The sequence below is a fragment of the Myxocyprinus asiaticus genome, chromosome 35 (genome assembly GCF_019703515.2).
Source record: "Myxocyprinus asiaticus isolate MX2 ecotype Aquarium Trade chromosome 35, UBuf_Myxa_2, whole genome shotgun sequence".
Lineage (NCBI taxonomy): Eukaryota > Metazoa > Chordata > Actinopteri > Cypriniformes > Catostomidae > Myxocyprinus > Myxocyprinus asiaticus.
The window spans coordinates 17,463,805-17,484,180 of record NC_059378.1 but is presented as its reverse complement, the minus strand read 5'-3'; the positions used below and the strand labels follow the sequence as shown (position 1 = coordinate 17,484,180).

At 39.4% G+C, this 20,376-nt stretch overlaps 2 protein-coding genes across 3 annotated transcripts in view; both read right to left on the bottom strand.

Moving 5' to 3' along the window:
• ly75 (lymphocyte antigen 75) overlaps positions 1–4,948 on the bottom strand; it is a 42,511-nt gene extending 37,563 nt beyond the window's left edge. For both annotated transcript variants that reach the window (XM_051672161.1, XM_051672162.1), the window contains exons 1-2: positions 4,698–4,948; positions 1,710–2,078 (exon numbers count right to left, since the gene is read on the bottom strand). In XM_051672161.1, the coding sequence (XP_051528121.1) occupies positions 1,710–2,078; positions 4,698–4,821 (493 nt within the window). In that variant the 5' untranslated portion in view covers positions 4,822–4,948. The remainder of the gene's footprint in view (positions 1–1,709; positions 2,079–4,697) is intronic.
• An 8,150-nt stretch (positions 4,949–13,098) lies between these two features.
• pla2r1 (phospholipase A2 receptor 1) overlaps positions 13,099–20,376 on the bottom strand; it is a 29,240-nt gene continuing 21,962 nt past the window's right edge. Inside the window, exons 7-12 of the mRNA XM_051672166.1 lie at positions 18,483–18,591; positions 17,587–17,756; positions 17,258–17,464; positions 16,917–17,062; positions 13,996–14,093; positions 13,099–13,909 (exon numbers count right to left, since the gene is read on the bottom strand). Coding sequence (XP_051528126.1) covers positions 17,259–17,464; positions 17,587–17,756; positions 18,483–18,591 — 485 coding nt within the window. The 3' untranslated portion in view covers positions 13,099–13,909; positions 13,996–14,093; positions 16,917–17,062; position 17,258. The remainder of the gene's footprint in view (positions 13,910–13,995; positions 14,094–16,916; positions 17,063–17,257; positions 17,465–17,586; positions 17,757–18,482; positions 18,592–20,376) is intronic.

The window sequence follows — 20,376 nt, the reverse complement described above, 5'->3', positions numbered from 1 at the left end:
ACAGTAAACCACACTAAACTCACACACACAAATGTTTGTACCAAATGTAGCTGCTGTAAACTGTCAGTATAGTTACAGGAAATCCCCTTTGCTTAAAAAAAAAAAAATAATAACTCAGACAGACCAAACACCTTTACAAAAATTAATAGAACAGAAAGGGGAAAAAAAATAGAAAATGCAGCAGCATTCACATCATGTCAGAATTACTGTTATGTTTTCAAAGGTTTCCAACTACTAAAAACCATTCATGTCTTTGTCAAAATCATCATTGGACAGTTGGAAACTCTTCATAAACTTCATGAAAAAAAAACCCCCAAAATTGTAGCCGACTCAACAGTTAGTTATGTACCACTACCTATAAGTCCTATTTCTGTTTGATATTCCATTTTATTATACGCAGCCATTGCTACAGAACCTGGTGCGCTGTCTTTGCTCTTAACTATTTTCCCAGAAAGTTGGCCTAGTGCTTCAGTTTTTACAAACCTAGTAGCACATAATTTTGAATGATGCATTTTACTATCACCAACAACAAGGCCACATGTGAATCCATTTTTCCGTTATAAGCATTCCCATAGAAACAAACCATTTCTCCAAGGAACAGCTCAGAGTAGAATCACAGAGTTGTCATCTCATAATTCTGATGACAACATGACATGAAACCAGCAACAGAAAAAATGGGCACAGTGGTGCTGGATCCTCACTTCTTGTAAGGTTTAAACCAGGAACCTTTCTGTTACCAGCGTTGGGCCTTAACCACTACCATACAATGTTTTTACTTATTCGTCTTTTAACAGACACTTTTATCTAACTTAGTCCCCGGTTTCCACCTGGTATTAAAATTTGGTTTTGGGTGATCCGATCACATGTGGTCAGCCCTAAAATAATACAGGTCTAAACGGGGTCTAAAACGTTTTGTTATCAGATCACAAGAACCACTTACGAATGAGGTCAAAAAACATGTGACCACATTGCATTTGATGTGTAAACGCTAATCCATCCTGTATGCGTCCTGGCAGCAGTCAAGCACTGCCCCTCACCTGCCAATCAACCGCTGTGCTAAAACAAGTTTAAACTTTGACAGTTACAAGCAGCTTTAAAAGGAAATAACCGTCCGATTGGAGAATTTAAAAAAGTTGATACATACACAGTCACGGGAACTTCACGGATCTTCTTAAGTGTGTCTGAAATCAACATAAAAGTGAAGCACAAACACCTGAAGCTCCTTTAATACATGTAATCCACTAATATAACAGCTTGACATGTAGCGTTTGTGCTTAGATTAAATTTCAACTGCATCTGGGAGAAACAGCGCATTTTTTTTTTCATGCTTTCTTTGTATCTTCTGACTTTGTTGCGCTTTATTATCATGCAATAACACACTAGAATAGTGATTGATGCATGTCATCATGAAACAGATACCCTCCCCTCCAAATCTGAACACAAGTGGTCACAGGAGATGCATTTAAGTGACCAGATGCAAACAGTGATGTGTCTCACCTGACCACATGTGATCGGATCACCCGAGATGCATCATAATACCAGGAGGAAACTGGGTCCTAGAGAACTTTCTTAAGGGCACAATCCATTAAAAGTAAATCGATTATCCTTGGTGGTGAACCTACAACGTTTTGGTTACATCCCAAGATCTTTACCCATAAGGCTACACCTAAGTGACAAGGCGTGTGCATGTACATGTGGTAGTTTCTTACTTCGGTAAGGCCGCTGACAGATGTTCTCTGAACTTCCTCCTCTTTTCCAGGTGTCTGTTGCATCCCGCTTTGCAGTTACAGTGTCTTCAGCTCCCATACTCAGTTTCATGTGGTATTCCGTGTTGATAATGTCCTCAAAGCACTTCCACTGCAGAATCTCTGTGGAGTCGCAGCTGAACAGGGTCACTGTTTTGGAGTGCACCTCCAGACCCAAACACATAGAAGACTCTACGTGGAACAGCCTGTGGCCCGAACCCCACTTCCATGACATGGCCGGTTCTGTTGAACACCCTCCCAACTTCAATGCCCCATTCTGGACCAGAAGGCACTTGCCAGTACTTTTGTGCTGGATAGTAAATGTGTCATCTCCTGTAATATAATAGATTGTGTCATATGGTGCAACGACATTTTATATGAGATGATTATCAGGCAAAAGAAGTTAGAGGGCAGAGATAATTTCTGAATTTTACATGTAAAATCAAACACTATATTAAGCTTCACAGGGCGAAATACAGAAACATATTTTAGAATCCTATCTTATCTGTTCAGATCCTAACTTGAACTTTTCTGATCACATTTATAGCATAATACCCTTGTAATTACTACTATGTAACCTATAAAATGTTCTTGTAAACTACAAAAAACCAACCAAGACACACACACACACACACACAATCATTGTGGGGACTCTCCAAAGACTTCCATGCATTTTATGGATTTTATACCGATCTAATGATAATTTCTATCCCCTAACCCTACCCCTAAACCTAACCCTCACAGAAACCTTTTTGCATTTTTACATTTTCAAAAAAACATAGTTTAGTGGTTTTAATAAGCCATTTCCCTCGTGGGGATCTCTGGCTGGGCCCCACAAGGTAGGTGATCTCGGGTTTTACTATCCTTGTGGGGACATTTGGTCCCCACAATGTAGTATAAACATGTACACACACACACTCATTGACAACAGACACAAAAGCAAACATAAGATTAAGTATTATAAACAAATCATCATTGAATATTTCCCTGACTACTGATAGTGAAAACACATTAATGCAAAGCAGAGGTTATTATCATTAAAATGACACCAAGATCAAGTTTGTAGTCCATTCAGAGGCAGAGATATTCCACAAAACAAGGAGGAAGGGCGGGGCTTCCCCAAAAAAGACTGTTTGTCTATGGGTGGAGTCCACCCCTCTCCCCACAAGATCTGTATGTATATTGTGATAGAAGGCCATAGAGAAAAATATATTTTCGCTAGTGTTTGCTGCCATCTAGAGGAACAATTAAAGGCCAAAAGTAAAAAGATAGAGCAAACAGAGCCTTTATTAAAAGCTTTTGAAATTGAAGATAAAAAAAAAGTAGTCAATTTGAACCGCCAGGTTCACAGTAAGGACTGGATCGTTAAGACCATCCAAGGGTTAAGATAGGAAGTTTCTATAATACAGCCCCAGATCACCAACAACGCAAACTGACTAGAGGCTCATTTAAACAACCATGTTTTGTTTTTTTAATTACAACATTTAGGCACATGCACATCATTTTCCGATTAAGGTCCATATTCTGATTAACCTTTTATTCCAAAAACAAGGTTAGATGCTGCATAACTACTGGAATACTGCTTTTGGTAATCAGCATCTGGAATCATCTAAGACATGCTACTCTCTTCTGGAAACACTTGAGATGATAAACTGGAGATGTGCATTCTCCACAGTAATTAAACCAACTCATTAATTCTCATTCATGTCCTTAACAGTAACACACAAGAGCACAAACACTGTTAGCCTACAAAAGTAGGCTATGACGTATCTTTTAATGTTTTTTTTTTTTAATCGAGTCTTCTCGCTCCAAAAATATTTTTATTCGACTGTACTGTCTGTATCTTATGTCACCCAAAATAACTTTCGGTTGGATATGTGCATATATAAATCAATATTATTTTACAGTGAATATGCCAGACTTATCCACTTGTATAGATGTGATGCCAAATGTCTCAAGTCAACTCTGCTGCAATCTTTGTTTAAATGGCACTTGTGTTATTGCTGAAGTAGCCTTGGAGTGCATTTAAATAAACACTGTCACTATCATTTTCCTCTTGCTAAAGGCAAGCTATTTTACACAAGAACTAATAAGGTGTCACAGTTGTGTCTGCATTCTGATTTTCACTTTGCTGTTTGGAACAATAGGCATAAAACAAAGAGCTCTTTGAGACATGCAGTGCTCTGCTGAGGGTGGGCCATCACTGCAGCCACAACAAAACAAACATAGCATCAATATTTCTCTGAAGAGTTTGTGACGCATTATTTATTTAGGAAAATCACATGTGAAAGTATTGTGTGTGTGCTTTAATAATGTTAATATATGTCTATAAACATACAAACATACATATTTTTACATATATTAGATATCAGGTTTATAGTATACATTGCTAATATAGGCTTTTTCAAAATGGATTAGTTTTAATAAAGGCTAAAGGGTGTTAAGTGTCAAATGCTCTCTCTCTCTCTCTCTCTCTCTCTCTCTCTCTCTCCGTGTGTGTCTCGCCCACATAAACACACATATATTTCTGAAATATGAGGACTTGATTTACAGGAGGCAGCTATCAGCAGTGATCTACACTGAGGCAATTAAGTGGTTTAACATTTCAATGCTCTTATAAAACTGTGTATAATGATTTCCAAACATTGGAAATGACCCTCTAAACAGGCAGCATGTAAACCAATGGGGCTTTACCAGAACCACAAATTCACACATGTAAGCTGAGTAGAGAACTAAACTAATATTTCACAGAGAAGTGTATCAAATTCTTTAAAACAGTGAATAAACATTTCATAAGCAACTCACAACCAGCCTGCTTTCAGTCCTTCTCTAAGAGAAGTGTCTTATTGGTATCTTATAAAAAGCAACTGTATTAATTTATAGTAGTTAGAATGCTCTTATTTAGGCTGTACAGAGGATATATGTTATAAGATATAAGAAAAGCAGACTTACCATTGTTTACAGCTGATCCGCAACTACCTAAATTAATTGCTCCTGTTCCTAAAAGAAGGATTAATAGTGTACAAAACAACGGCTGCTGTCTGTCCCAATCCATGATGAGAAATGTAAATAACATCCTTTAAAAGCAGTCATACGTCTCTCCGGAGTACATAAGCACTGGCCTGGTTTTTGTACTCTCACGTTAACCACACTTGGTGACTCGCCACTCCTGACACATTTTCTGTTTCTGTTTATTGCTCTACTGATGGTCAGCTGTCAAGTACGTCACAGCGACGAAGGCCACGCCCCAATATGTAATACTGCTTATTGATTGGTGGCTCACATTGACATCGCGCTCTTCACCCCCTTTTGATATTTGAAGCTGTTTGATAAATTATTTTTTGCCCTTTCGGGCTAATGGTTAATTAACTAGTGAAAAATATTGAAAATCTGCATTTAGTCACATTAAACAGTGTTAATGTAAAAATGATTAAGAAGAGAAAAAAAAAGTGAAACTGATCCTAACTTCACTATTTTTTTACTTTTCTAAAAACACAACTGCTTAAAAATAGAACAAAATGTAAACTGTGAAACACAATAACTCTATGTAGAACATTAAAACTATCTCTCTCTCTCTCTCTCTCTCTCTCTCTCTCTCTCTCTCTCTCTCTCTCTCTCTCTCACACACACACACACACACACACACACACAAACAACAACAACAACCAATATCAAAAATTCTAACTGTTCTTCTTAGTTCAAAATGTACCACAAATATATGAAATCTGATTAAAAAAAAAAAAAAAAAAAACAACAACACACACAACAATGAGGCCACAACTGTCTAGCCATACAGTCCAGGACACACTTCCTTATACAAATGTACAAGGCAGTTATATTTTTTGCAAAATTGCAAAATACAGAGGGCATTTCTGAACTTAGAATGTACAGCCTTTGTGTGTTGTAATACCAAAGACCTCAGAGGAACGTTGGATGACTAAAAACAACATTATTAATTCACTTTTTTTTCTTTTCTTTCTTTCTTTCTTTTTTTTTTTTTTTTTTGCATAGTTACATAATGAATTCAAATAATGTGGAACAATAAGTTTTGCTGTCCTATAAAAAATATATTAGAACCCTATGAAAAGTGAGATAACTACAATCAGTTTCATTACAGATGTGCAGATAGTAGTCTCTTGAGGGACTGAGGCTTTGAGGCTGAATTTGAATCTGAATTTGGTGCGTAATCTACTGCAGACTAACTTTATTCTAATAACACTGCTCTGGTGCACTGTAAATTGTGCAAGGTAAGTTGCTTATAAAGAACAAAACATGTAATCCTACAACAAACACACTTCAGATCAAATAAGTTTCAGGTCTCCAAGGACAGCACAATGTTACTAAATAAGAACGTAATACTGATACACAATGCAACCTTGTCTGTGTAAGGTAAACATTTCTTCAAGACCACACTGTCCTGTTCTGCTTTGGTGTGCAATGGCTTATATGAATATGTTGGTCCTTTTTGGTTGTAGTTTATTGCTCTAAATAGAGCAGCTTCCTAGATCTGCCTATTAATAGACTTCAAACAAGCAGTTAGTTCTAGAAGTTCCTGGGGACCACATGGATCCCAAAGTCGTATTGTGGATCCCATTTTACTTGAAGGTGATGTATTTTTTAATTTTTAATTTTTATTATTATTATTATGTTCAAACACTTCTCTGCTTAATATGCAGAGACAAGTATACTGTAAGTCATTGTTGGTTGATTCCCCTAAAGTATAAACACAACAACACTAGCTCAACCAATGGCTTGAGTTTGGGTCGTGTCTATCTGTTTGTCTGATCATTGGCAGATGGGAAAATGTTGGGAAACCTGTTTGAAAACATTTAGTTATTTCTTTAATTCTGTCTGGTGATTCTACTGGTGCAGAAATTAGACACTTCACCTTTAAAAATGTCGGGAATTGATTGGTTTGAGAAAAGTGGGCGTTCCATACCAGTGTTTGACGTCTTGACACACCACTGGCTGAAACTTAAGCGGCCTTAGTGAGGATAGTTAACTAGGAAAGTTGTTTCAGGGGTAGAGTAAGTTATTACTTGCTACTTGATGAAATATTATGAAGACAAACATTTTTCTCTTTGGAATACAATTATGAATCATGCACAATAAGATGAGGAATGTGTATTCAGTAAATAGGGTCAATTTTGATTTCATGTTGACATTAAAGGGATAGTTCACACCAAAATTAAAATTCTCTCATTATTTACTCTCCCTCATGCCATCCGAGATGTGCATGACTTTCTTTTTAAAACAATATCTCAGCTCTGTAGGTCCATACAATGCAAGTGAATGGTGGCCAGAACTTTGAAGGTCCAAAAATCATATTGAGGCAGCATAAAAGTAATCCAGTGGTTAAATTCATATCTTCCAAAGCTATATGATAAGTGTGGGTGAGAAACAGATCAATATTTAAGTCCTTTTTTGCTACAAATTCTCCTCCCTGCCCAGGTGGCAATATGCATGTAGAATGCGAATCGCCAAAAACAGAAGAACGTGAAAGTGGAGATTGATTGTAAGTTTTTGGGTGAACTATTCCTTTAACACCTAACAATATCAACAAACAAGCAATTTGGCACAGCCTGTTGTTGTCCTGAATGAAACAATGTGGAAAAAAAGTCCCATCTCTCACTTTAAGGCTATGCCTTTCATTATGCTTTTAAAATGAACGATCATGGGACTTCATAAGACTAGTCTGTGCATAATATTCTCTCTTAGCAGCAGCATGGACAGACAACTTGAGAATCTTCATTTCAGAACCATCATATTCCCGCTGCAGTATCCCTGACTGAACTAATGCTAACTCATACACACACACACACACACACACACTGTCCACTGCTTGTGTCTTCAGGTCTAGGAGCAAAACATTTTCATCCTGGTCACTGGTTTGAGAGTTTGTCTGTCTATAGTAGGCACTCCCAAATGATGGAAGCCTTTGTATACACAAAGAGTTTCATTTGTAAAGGAGCCACAACGAGCCAATCATCACAGCAAAGAGCAAAATTGCCACCAATGCTGCAACAGACATGACACCATGGTGCAGACCTGAAAAGGACATGACAAGTTTGTTCTCGGTACAGATGTCAGAGCTATGTGTAACTTAACTGGGAAGGACGAGAGAGTGTGGATCCAATGGGGAGCAGATGAGTGTGAATCAAACAGGTGCATCATGGAAAGTGTAGTCTAATAGTCAAAACATAATGGGAAGATGATGGGATAACACAAGGGAGTTTGTGACAGTACCCCCCCCGCCCCCCCAATGGGCAGCTCCTGATGCCCAAAGATGGATGGGAAAGGAGACAGGGCCAAGCAGACCAGGAAGGATCCGTAGGAGGCCAAGGAGGAGTTGGCGGACGATCAGGAGACCTGGGAGGCGGCTGCAGGGCCGGGACTGGGTCAGAAGGCCTGGGAGGCGGCCACAGGGCTGGGACTGGGTCAGGAGGCAGTGGTCGCGAGCACGGGCAGTAACTGGGGAACGACCTCCGTGGTCGCGTGCACGGGCATTGACTGGGGAGTAGGTGCCCTTCTCCTCTTACGCTTCCAGATGGCCGTGAGCACAGCTGTGGGAGACTCAGAAGGCATAGCCATGGGAGGCTCGATGAAGGAAGGCTCCAGGGCCACTGAGGCTGGGGAGAAAGTGGTCTCCATTGATGGGAGCTCAGAGACCACTGGAACCACTGGAACACGAAAATTCCTCTAGGGCTGGAGCTGGCTCTGGGATGGACGAGGCTTGCAACGCTGGCTCTGGGATGGATGAGGCTTGCAACGCTGGCTTGTTGGCCGTGGCAGGTGTGGGCGTTGGCTCGTTCCACTGCAAGAGGTTTGGCCGCTGGAGTAGATAGCAAAAGACCAGCCATTACGATGTTAGTAATGAAGTCACCAAGGGGCAGGCTGTCGCAGTCCAAAGGGATCATCTCCTTCACCGAAGCACTCAGTCCTAGCCAGAACATGGTCTTTAGGACTCTCTCCTCCCAGCTTACCTGACAGGCCAAGCTCCAGAACCTTATACAATAAGCCTCACGGAAGACGACCCTTGGGTGAATCTCCCGAGTTGTTCTGCTGGATCCATATTCTTTGGTCGGTTCTTCTGTAACGTTACTGCAGATAGTATTAATGCAGTATCCGTTTTGAGATTTTAAACTTCAGCAAAATTAAACTTCAGCATTCAGTTTTATATCTGTATTTATAGCATCTTATAATTCATTGGCAATGTACTCTTAAGTTTATCTTGCTAATAAAGCTTGATTTAAATTGAACTTGCCCATCTGATGATATAATTAGAAGATTTTGCCCAATTTTTAATTACATCAAAATGTATACCTGTAACTGAATATTTTAATATGTACATATTTAAATAATTAAGATAAATGATTACTACCCAGTTTTTTATAAGTTCTTTGAGACAAAGTATAAAGAAAATATATATATGATTATATTTTAATGTTTGCTTTAATATACCATGTACCATGGTTAATCATGATTAATCACAGAAAATGTTGCAATTAATCAGTTTGCAATTAATTAGTTAAAAAATTTGAATCTGTTCACAGCCTTATATATATATATATATATATATATATATACACACACACACACACACACACACACACCACACACTTATTTAAATTAAAATGAAATTTAATAAACACTTATTAAAAATTCATTAAAAACTTAAATAGGAAACAAGGCATATACAAAAAAGAAATGGACTCACTTGAGGGAGGAATATAGCATATTACTCCTGATAACTGCAGGTCACATTCTGCCTCTTTCCAATGTCCATTTATATCCATGGACACACAACCTCCTTCTCCCATTGGCCCCTCTGGGAAATAATTAGATACCTCCCAGTGAGTGAACAAGCCCTCAGTGCCATCTGACCACTGGTAAGATATACCATCCTATGGAGATAGAGGGCAGTATTGTTTAATATACATAAGGGCTAAGTTCACAAAAGCATACTAACACACTTCTCTTACTATTGCTGCAGTATCTACTGTAGTATGTATACTGTGTACAGTATGCAAATTTTCTGTATGCATAGAATACAGAATGACCACTACATTTGTAAATAACAGAGCTTATTGCATGGAATACTGTAGACTTTGCCTTTCACTTTCAATCTGATGAATGAACTGGATGTAATTTCAGACAAAACTGGAATAAAAATGCACAAGATCTGTGTGACGAGGAGGAGGGCGGTGCCAGGCTGTGACTACACATGCCCGGCCCCCAATCGGGCTAATCAGCCGAGGAAAGGGATAAGTGCAGCGGAATGCAGCTGTTCGGGAGAGAGAGAGCCACATGCATCGTGTGTGTTTGTGTTCTGTGTCTTTTTGTTTAAGTTTTCATTAAACCACTATTTTGACAGTTCAGCCAGTTCCCCCCGCCTCCTTTCCCATGTCAACCTTGCTACACTGGTGCCGAAACCCGTGACTCGCCACTACCAGCCAACCCAAAGGAGCAGCCGTGGCCGTCCGGATACAGTGGAAAGGCCGCCGTCCGCGAGGGGAGGAGGGGCTCGCTGCCAGCGGCCTGGAGCGGTGGTGCCGCTGCCAGGGGCAGAGGTGCTCCCAACCGGCCACCAAAAAGCAGAGGGGCGTTCCATCCGCCAGGAGTCGGAGGACTTGCTCCGGTCCGCCCAGAGAGGAGCGGCTGTCATCCGCCAGAGTTTGGGGAGTAGCTGAGGGCCGGGCGACAGCGTATCTGGGCACGGCGGACCAAGTTATTCCTCTCTCTCTCCCGAACTGCCGCATTCCGCTGCACTTATCCCTCTCCTCGGCTGATTAGCCCAATTGGGGGCCGGGCATGCGTAGTCACGGCACGGCCCCGCCCTCCTCCTCGTCGTCAGTAATAAAACAATTCATATACTACATTCAAGTAATACATTGTTGTCACAGGACCTCACTATGTTGCATGTTTGATTTCTGCATGTGGTATCCAGTTATAATCTCGAAAATATGGTTAATTTACATTTCGTATCCAATTTTGTGTCAAAATGTATTCATCTTTGTCAGTCCATTCAAATAATGGGTTAAGAAGTATGATTAAAATACAAAAATAGTTTTACATTTTAGAGAGAGTATTTAGTATTCAGCCCAGAATACTTTCTTTAAGTATTCTGCCCAACCCTGGTAGTAAGCTAGTATTCCATTCTGAACATAGCTAAGTACACAAGTCATGTCAAGATCCCCTTACATCTGTACTGTAGAGGCCAATTCAGTATGAAGCTCCCAACAAGTGCTGCCCCCCTCTCTGAACAGTCCCTCTGAGTTGTGCACCAGCTCAAGTTGCCATGGATGATCCTGCAACTGTGGTTCTTATACTCCGATGAATCCAGAGAGGCAGAGACATAATAGGGGTGGGTGGGATGTTTGGTGGGGTCTGAGAGAAAGAGAAGGAGAAAGAGAGGAGTAACTAAATCATTCCTAAGTCTATGTAAGCCAGATAGCTTGGGAGACCTAAAAGTTATAACACAGTGTCTACACTGAAAGCAATGGAGGTCTTGAGATGGACTACACTGCAATTGTTGAGAGTGCACCTAAGAATTTAGTGTCATACTTTATTGTCAATATAATTCTATTGATATAAAAACAGACATATACACATTTCCACTCATTTCTTTTGTGTTTTTCTGTAATGTACCTGCCCCTAAACAACAGCATGTGAAAACAAAACAGACTGTGGTTGGTTGCTGTACATGTCAGACGGACAGTCTCATCCTGTCTAAGTGGACAGCATAAGCTGCAAGGTGGACAGGACTTTCTGCTGAAAGTCAAAAGTTTGACTATGTGAGACTTAGCTGATACAGTAGGTATCCAACCAGAATGATCCTTACTATCATGGGGATTAACGCGGGGGTAAAACTTTAAATTCTCACACGTGAGGCTTGTTTGCAAAATCACCGCCAGAAGCCGCAAACGGACACTTTTGGCACCGCCGTTTAGTGTAAAAAAAGTGAGTTATAATGATTAACACTGATATTATTATTTGTATTGTATTTTTTACATTTTGATGTGTAGAAGGCGATCTAACTATGCAAAATTAATGGTAGCATTCAAGTTATAGCTTAGTTACATCATGAATTGGTATATAGAAAAAAAAATACTTGAATGTCAGCCTTTTCAATAAATGAAAACAATTGCTTTATAGATACTAGTTATATAATTATCTTCCTGAAAATCAAAATGAAAATACACTGTGAACATTCATAAGTTTATTTGTTAGCCCTACTGAAAGAAACAACAACACATTTAATTAACAGCGTTAACCCATGTTATAATTGACCCAGCTAGTCGATAATAGACTAAAATAGAGTGATTCAACTGAAACCCCGCTCATAAGCGTAATTAAATATATATGTGCTTATTTTGTTGTTATTATGTGTGATCTGCCTTTAAAGTTACAGAGGATGGTGTGGAGTAGAGAAAAGCTCAAGTTCTTTGATTAAACTTATGTGGACTGATATCTTAGTGGTAGTGTGCTTAGTTCTCATGCAAAAAGTCACCGGACCGAAACTCGCTTTACTTATCTTAATGTTTGTTTATACATGTGGAAAAGTAAAATGCAACCATCAGACGAACGATATGCCTTTATTGCATAAATACACATTTGATCATATACAGTATAATAAAATTTGATATTGCTGAAGTGATTTTACCTTTTGGCAGACAAAGCCATATACATTCTCGGTACAGATCTCATCTAGCCATACCCCCGTCACATGGAAGTTGTGACTGTCGGACAGGTATGTACAGGAAGATTCTTCAGGAACTTTAATTGGGTAATGTCTGTAGACACATACCCACATATTGAATATATTTAAAAACAGTGGGGAAATCAAATTCAATTTCATTAAAGAGAATGGTGACAGAGGCTTTCAATTCCACACAATTTGTGCTCCACAGAAGAAAGAAAGTCATAAAGGTTTGCACCAACCAGAGGGTTAGTAAATTATGACAGAATTTACATTTGGGTGTTGGGTGAACAATTCTTTTAAATCCTGAGTCATTATACCTCCCAGTTACTATAGACGAGGGGCTTCCCATTGGTCCATTTGCGAGATAAGACACCCTGTGTCCCAATCCAAACCCCTGCTGATTGGCCATGAAGCAGCATGACGATGTAGGCTTCAGTTAACAGACAAAAACAACCTAAAGTCACTACGAAATAACAAAGGCAGGTGAAACCATCTAAAATCAGTGTGATTTCTAGTCTACGTTGCTCGATTTCATCCTCTATAGAAACCAGAGTGGCCTGATGGGATGAGCACATGGACTGAGCTTCATGCCAGGTCTTCCCCTCTTCCGGGCGGGCTGGGAGATGCAGAAACAGACACTGGTAACCAGACAAAAATGAGTAAATCTCAATGAGAACCAATAAAACACAAAAACTTTTGCACGTCCAACGTATAACCTGTCAATTTTTGAGACACTGTAAGGCCACATACTCTTGTGTTACTATGATGGTAGCAAACATCAGTACTCAAGGGAGCGATAGAGTTACCTGCAAATGTATGTGCAATTAAATCGGTAGCTGGCTATTAACATGTCCACATTTTAACTTCCTCAGCAAGATGTTTACCTTTGGGAGACAGCCCCTACTGGCAGAAGCCATAACTACACATGCCATGCATCAGCAAATGCAAGTAGGTATAGCTACAGATTGGAAATCTCCAAAGGGGGGCGGAATCTCCAAAACGGAGCAGGGTTACTCCAAAAGGGGGTTGCGCCAATTCCAAAAGGGGGCGTCACTTCCACACACGGTTAGGGTTAGGCAAAGGGTTAGGTTAGGGGCTCTGTATATCTATGTGGCGGTTTGGAGCTACCGCCCCTTTTTGGAGCTCTGCCTGCAGCTATATCCTTTTTAGCAAATGAGCCATGCCATTGTGATGAATGGCAATGCAAACAGATAGCTCTCTCCAGGTACTGCATATTAGACACATTTCATAGCATGAAGATAATGTGTATACGCAAAAAAGAGAGTATAAAAGCAGAGACAAAGCTTCTGTGTGCATGTCCAAACCTCGTGTCCATAGTAGAACCAGTTCTCTGGGCAGCTGCCGATATAATGAGGCTCACGTGGGACCTCCACTACAGCCACTGCCCTGCGCTTACACACGTAACCATGGAGATCTGTACAGCTTCCTGCCTTCCACTCTCCTGCATAGCATTATTGACAAGAAGTGTTGGAGTATATAATCATACTTTTGTGTGTTTAGGTGATTGTGTGTACATATTATGTTTACCGGTCACAGAGGACATCTGTATGCAATTGTGGCCAGGCTTTTGGTAAACTCGCCCATTTTCCCAGTTCTCGTAATCCAAAGCTGATCCATCAGTCCAACTGCAAAATGCACACAAACACACAAATCTCAATATGAAGTCAGCGTCATATGCTCTTTTCTCCACTTTCTTTCTTAAAGGAGAAGTGCAATTCCTGTTGCACTTGTGGCACTAAATGAAACTGCAAAAATAACTCGATTTTTACATTTTCTGAAGAAAATTTTAGTAGTGCTTGCCCATGCAAAACATGCCACCATGATGTAAGGATGTTGTGGGTGTTTGCCAGGGCATAGCTATGCAGCTGCTAAGTTGTTCCGATTGGTTTTTAATGTGCTGATATGCAGTTTCTTGGGTGTTCTGGGTGGATGCTAGGGTGTTTTGGTGGTTACTTACTGGCCCAAGTCAAAAGAGCCCACCCCGAAACTCCGCTTTTGACACTGAACCCGCCTCAACCCCCTGTTGGCCTTGTTTGGCCCAAGGGTAATCAGCAGGCCAAAGGCCGTTGACCGTTGAGAAAGTTCAGAGGAGGCTCGATGAAGCCCCAGAAGTGACAGTGGGAACGCAACTGGCCCTGGCATGCACTAGCACACCCTCATTTGGCCCGATAGTGGAAACGCAGCTGGTGACATTCTCGTCCCTGTATATGGCTAGAGTTTGTTCTATGTCTATGGGATTTTTAAACCTGTTTTATCATCCACCAAGTCAAAACAGTGAGTCCAACTGCATAGAAAAGTAACAGCACACCTCCCCTTAACAAGCTGCACAATTTAATATTTAGGGTTAGAGGTTGGTTTAAATCCCTATAACAGTGAAGCTTGCCTTAGTAAGCACCACTAATTACCATTTCCAAACATACTGAGAGCCACAAAGGCCATGAATTAACAATTTATCACATGTTTTTCTTGAGTTATCTTGAGAAAACGAGACAGAATAAAATAATAAGGCATGGCCTCTGTGAATTTTCATATGTTTGGAAAGATTTTTGGTACCGCTAGAATCAAGAAAATTACACTTCACCTTTAATTTCTCTTCATTTTTTCCTGCTTTTTTCTTTTTAATTATTACACAAATAAGTATAATTATTTTACTTTGATTAGTAAAATGATTTTAATTTATTCTACTGTAAGAGACTTAATTATGGTAATAAATTAAAGGCACCTGAAGCCATTGTGTCCATTGTTAGCAGACAACCCAATCCACCAATATTCAGAGCCCTGCAGAACCAAAGAGACAAAAAGACATGTGTCCTGCTCAGTGCCTGCTCTAAATGAGTCACTAAATCTAGAAAATGTTCCATATATGTATAAGGCTTTAAATCTGTGCGTGAGATTGCATGTGATTTTCGAATAAAATCTAAACAATCAACGCATCCCTAGACCAAAGCACATCAGCTGTATGTAGACCAGTGTTGGGGAAGCTACTTAAAATCCAAGCTACGCATTATTTAAAGCAGTTAAACTACAGTGAAGCTGCCCTTTTTATAAAGTACTTGCACTACAAGCTACAAACAAAAAATAGATAACTACATTGTTTTATAAGAGAGCATTACCTTTTAAATGATGTAACTCAGAATGCATAATTTATCATTTAGAGGGATAGTTCCCCAAAAATGAAAATTCTCTATAAATTCTCCTCCCTGCCCACTAAATGGCGATATGCACAAAGAATGCAAATTGCCAAAAACAAAAGAAGAATGTGAAAGTGTAAGTGGAGATTTATAGTCAAAAAGGACTTAAATATTGATCTGTTTCTCACCCACACCTATCATATCGCTTCTAAAGATAAGGATTTAACCGCTGGAGTCATATGGATTAATTTTATGCTCTCTTTATGTGCTTTTTGAACCTTCAAAGTGCTGGCCACCATTCACTTGAATTGTGAGGACCTAAAGAGCTGAGATATTTTTCTAAAAATCTTTATTTGTGTTCAACAGAAGAAAGAAGGTTGCATACATCTGGGACGGCATGAAGGGGAGTTAAAATTTTTGGGTGAACTACCCCTTTAAAATTATAGATGGAGGAATGGATGTCCCACATTTTTGAAAGAGGCATTGGCTGTTTGTTTACTCCAGAACACACATGCACATTGGCAGGACCACGCTATTTTTTTTTTGTTTTGTTTTTTTTGCATAATTTCAGATAAAGAAGCAAATGACACCACTGTTGTCATATTTTATTGCTGATTTGGAATCTGCCACTTAAACATAATCTTGACAACCAGATTTTGGTCTTTCTCTATCAACAAGACTTTAACGACAGGTCTTATCTGTTTAGTGGCCAATAAACAGAAAATATAATAGTTTTAACTTCTTTTAATATGTTATCGCCTGATGCCGATAATATCAAAATGCCAAATCCTGGCCTGGCGAATTGATATACAGTAGACATACACATAATCCAGTGTCAGGAATTAACTTTTCCATAAAGGGGCAATAATTGCCCTCTGAATTTGATTTGAAGCGGCATTTTTTCATTTTATGTTGTCATTTTTCTCTAAACAAATAAAAATTATACTGTGTCATCCTTTTATTCAAATACTTCAATTTAATAAAATAATTCAAATTCTTAATCTGAATAATTATACTGGGATATTTCCTCCTACCCATAAAAATAAATCAACATGAAATCATATTTTTGTGATAATATTTATAACTAGGCTTAGAATTGAATATAAAGAAATTTATCAGATGCTATTAATAAAAAAAAGTTTTTTGTTTTTTTTAAATTGCCCCCACATTTTGAATTTCAGGGGAATTTTTGTCCCTTTTTGGAGCATTTTTGCCCCGAGACCCCCTTAATAATACATAATCTCGAGAGGAATGCATCGTATTATTCCCCCACCTGTGGCAGGAAAACAGGAGTGAAGGATACAGGTGTAAACCAACCTTTAGAACATGGTGGAGAGGAGCTGTTTGACAAAAGCCTGATCCTCATAGTGATGGAAACTGGCTAGGTCAGCACCCAAAGCCCAGCAGAAGAACTGAGCCTCCGTCCAGGTGCGTTGCATCAGGATCTTCTCACTGTGATACACCTAAACAACAAAAAAACAAGCAGTCAAAAAGTATCTCTGAAAGGCAGTAACATATTCAATAATGCTACAGGCAGTAAATCAGTAATACAAATCAAAGAAAAGATTCAAAATAGCCTTATCACTTAAGTTAATTAGTCTTTGCATGTCTGAGAGTGTACAGTGCCAATAATGGCTAAATGATTATGTATCTCTGACCTTAACAGTCTGGCAGGTCTTTGCGGCTTTCCCATCCTGTTGGGCATGATGCACTTGTATTTATGTGTGGCAAAGGCCTTAGAGCATCATGGTTACTGCTCACTTCCTGTGTGCACACAGCCAGGGCCTTGTAGGTGTGGAAATGTTTCACCTCCCAGTGACCCAGAGCCTGACCCCCAGACATCAACACACAGCCCCCTCCACTAACTGCAGATAGGGACAGAGACAGTCAAATAAATACAGAGCTTGTGTCTTATCTGTAAGTCTGTTTGTGCTTGTGGCGTTACAGGTAAGTATGTTATAGGTAAGTATATTACAGATTGGCACACCTGGCTGGTGTTGATTCCAGTTGGTGTAGGTGAGGGGTATGAAGGAGCCATTCTGGATCAGCCAGTGATACTCTCCGGTTCGATTCCTGTCCTGCAGAGCTGTCCAGTAGGAGCGGGAATCAGATCCACCCATTACACTAATCAGACTGTTAACAAAGGCCTGCTCAAACCTGCCGCAGAGAAACCACACACTTAAACTATGGTCTCTGTATATGCCTCTTTCATGTTGCAAATGTCTTAATTATCTGTCTATAATAAGCATTTCCTGATTCAGCAACTAATTTGAGGTTAACACAATATAAAACATTACCTGTTATTTTATTATTTTCGTGCTGTCACAGAGAATGATGAGAAAAGTGTTTTTGTTGTACAAGCCTGTCATCTCATGAACACTCTAATGAGTAGTATTTTTTGGCAAACATTATGCTGCAAAAATGCATACAAACTAAATTGTACAGTCATCATTCGCAATTTAGTAAATGATAATGTACAGTCAGCCTGTAGGCGCTAATGACCGGCTGACTGTACATTATCCTACTAATTACACAGCTACTTACCAAATAAATAAATAAGATGACAACATATTTTGATTTGTAGAACTTACTTGTAGAGATTGCAGAGTGATATGAGGGAACAGGAGCGCATAACATAAGTAGGAAAAATGACCTGCAATATCTGGATTACCGGTCAGCAATTGACCAATCAGAATTGAATGTTCCAGTCGTGTAATAAAAAATTATTATGATCAATTCTAATTAGCTTCTGTAATGATTCTTTAATTGACACCACACAGATTCCCACTGGTAACTGTGACATTCATGTGCATTCATCTTGTAAACATGATCATTGCAACATGACTTGAAGGCATCATTCATGCAAAAAATTCTTCAGCATACCTGCTCTCTATAGTAACAAGTGGAGCTTTGCAATAATATCCTTTCACTACATCTTCAAATGTCTGCTCCTGATCTGTGATCTTATCCAGCTGTCTTTCCTCCTCCAACCCTGTACACATAAACAAATAGACTGTTTACTGTACACTATAAACAGTCAATAAACATGAAACTGACACTGCACCGCTTCATTTGATAAATATTGATGCAATTAATGATGTCTAATCATTAAAGAAATAGTTCACCCAAAAATGAAAATTCTCTCATAATTTACTCACTCTCATGCCATCCCAGATGTGTATGACTTACTTTCTTCTGCTAAACACAAACGAAGATTTTTAGAAGATCTCAGCTCTGTTGGTCCATACAATTCAAGTGAATGGTGGCCAGAACTTTGAAGGCCCAAAAAGCACATAAAGGCAGCATAAAAGTAATCTAAATGACTCCAGATCTTAAATCCATATCTTTAGAAGCAATATGATAGGTGTGTATGAGAAACAGAATAATATATATATATATATATATATACCCCTTTTCTCCGAATTTGGAATGCCCAATTTCCATTACTTAGTAGGTCCTCGTGGTTTCGCGGTTACTCACCTCAATCCGGGTGGCGGAGGACAAGTCTCAGTTGCCTCCACTTCTGAGACGTCAATCAACATATCTTATCACGTGGCTCATTGTGCAAGACACCGTGGAGACTCCCAGCATGTGGAGGCTCATGCTACTCTCCGCGATCCACGCACAACTTACCACGTGCCCCCATTGAGAGCGAGAACCACTAATCGTGACCATGAGGAGGTTACCCCATGTGACTCTACCCTCCCTAGCAAACAGGCCTATTTGGTTGCTTATGAGACCTGGCTGGAGTCACTCAGCACACCCTGGATTCGAACTCGCGACTCCAGGGGTGGTAGTCAGCGTCAATACTCGCTGAGCTACCCAGGCCCCCATTTAAGTCCTTTTTTACTATAAATCTCCGCTTTCACTTTCACATTCTTCTTCTGTTTTTGGCAATTCGCATTCTCTGCACTTATCACCACCGACTGGGCAGGGAGGATAATTTATAGTAAAAAAAGGACAAAAATATTGATCTGTTTCTCACCCACACTTATCATATTGCTTCTGAAGATATGGATTAACCACTGGTGTCGTATGGATTACTTTAATGTGGCCTTTATGTGCTTTTTGGACCTTCAAATTTCTGGCCACTATTCACTTGCATTGTAAGGACCTACAGAGCTGAGATATTCTTCTAAAAACCTTCTTTTGTGTTCAGCAGAAGAAAGAAAGTCATACTTTCATCTGAGATAGCATGAGGGTTAGTAAATTGGGTAAGAATTTTCCTTTTGGGTGAACTATCCCTTTAACCTGCATCCCAGTTCGCATACTATCCATCCTAAATAGTAATCGCGATTAGAATAAGTGCGTCCCAAACAATACATTTCTCTACATATGGTCCTGGGTACACATTCATGAGCGCCGTCATGTTGAGATCATTTGAGCTGTTGAATATTATTTGCTATTTCTAAATAATCCCAAGCAGTTGGACGGTTTCACACGTGGAGTAGTCATGGCTAACTACAAAAAGCGTGTTTTTACAAGGACATCATTAACTGAGAACTTCTGTTTTTGCGTGATGTTGTTTAAGCTGCAAAATAAACACAAGTATTACTAAGTGCACATTTAAAGTTAATCAATAATCAATTGTACATTAATCAACTTAGCAACATGCTAACATTGCTACATGCAAATTAAAACAGTACATGACACACAATGGGTGGTGTCAATGTGCATTTTTATGATGTATGTCCCAATACTAGTGTAGTCTTTTGTTACACAGTCAAAAGTATGTACTTTCCCATCACAGGGAAGTACATACTTTGAGTGCATAGTA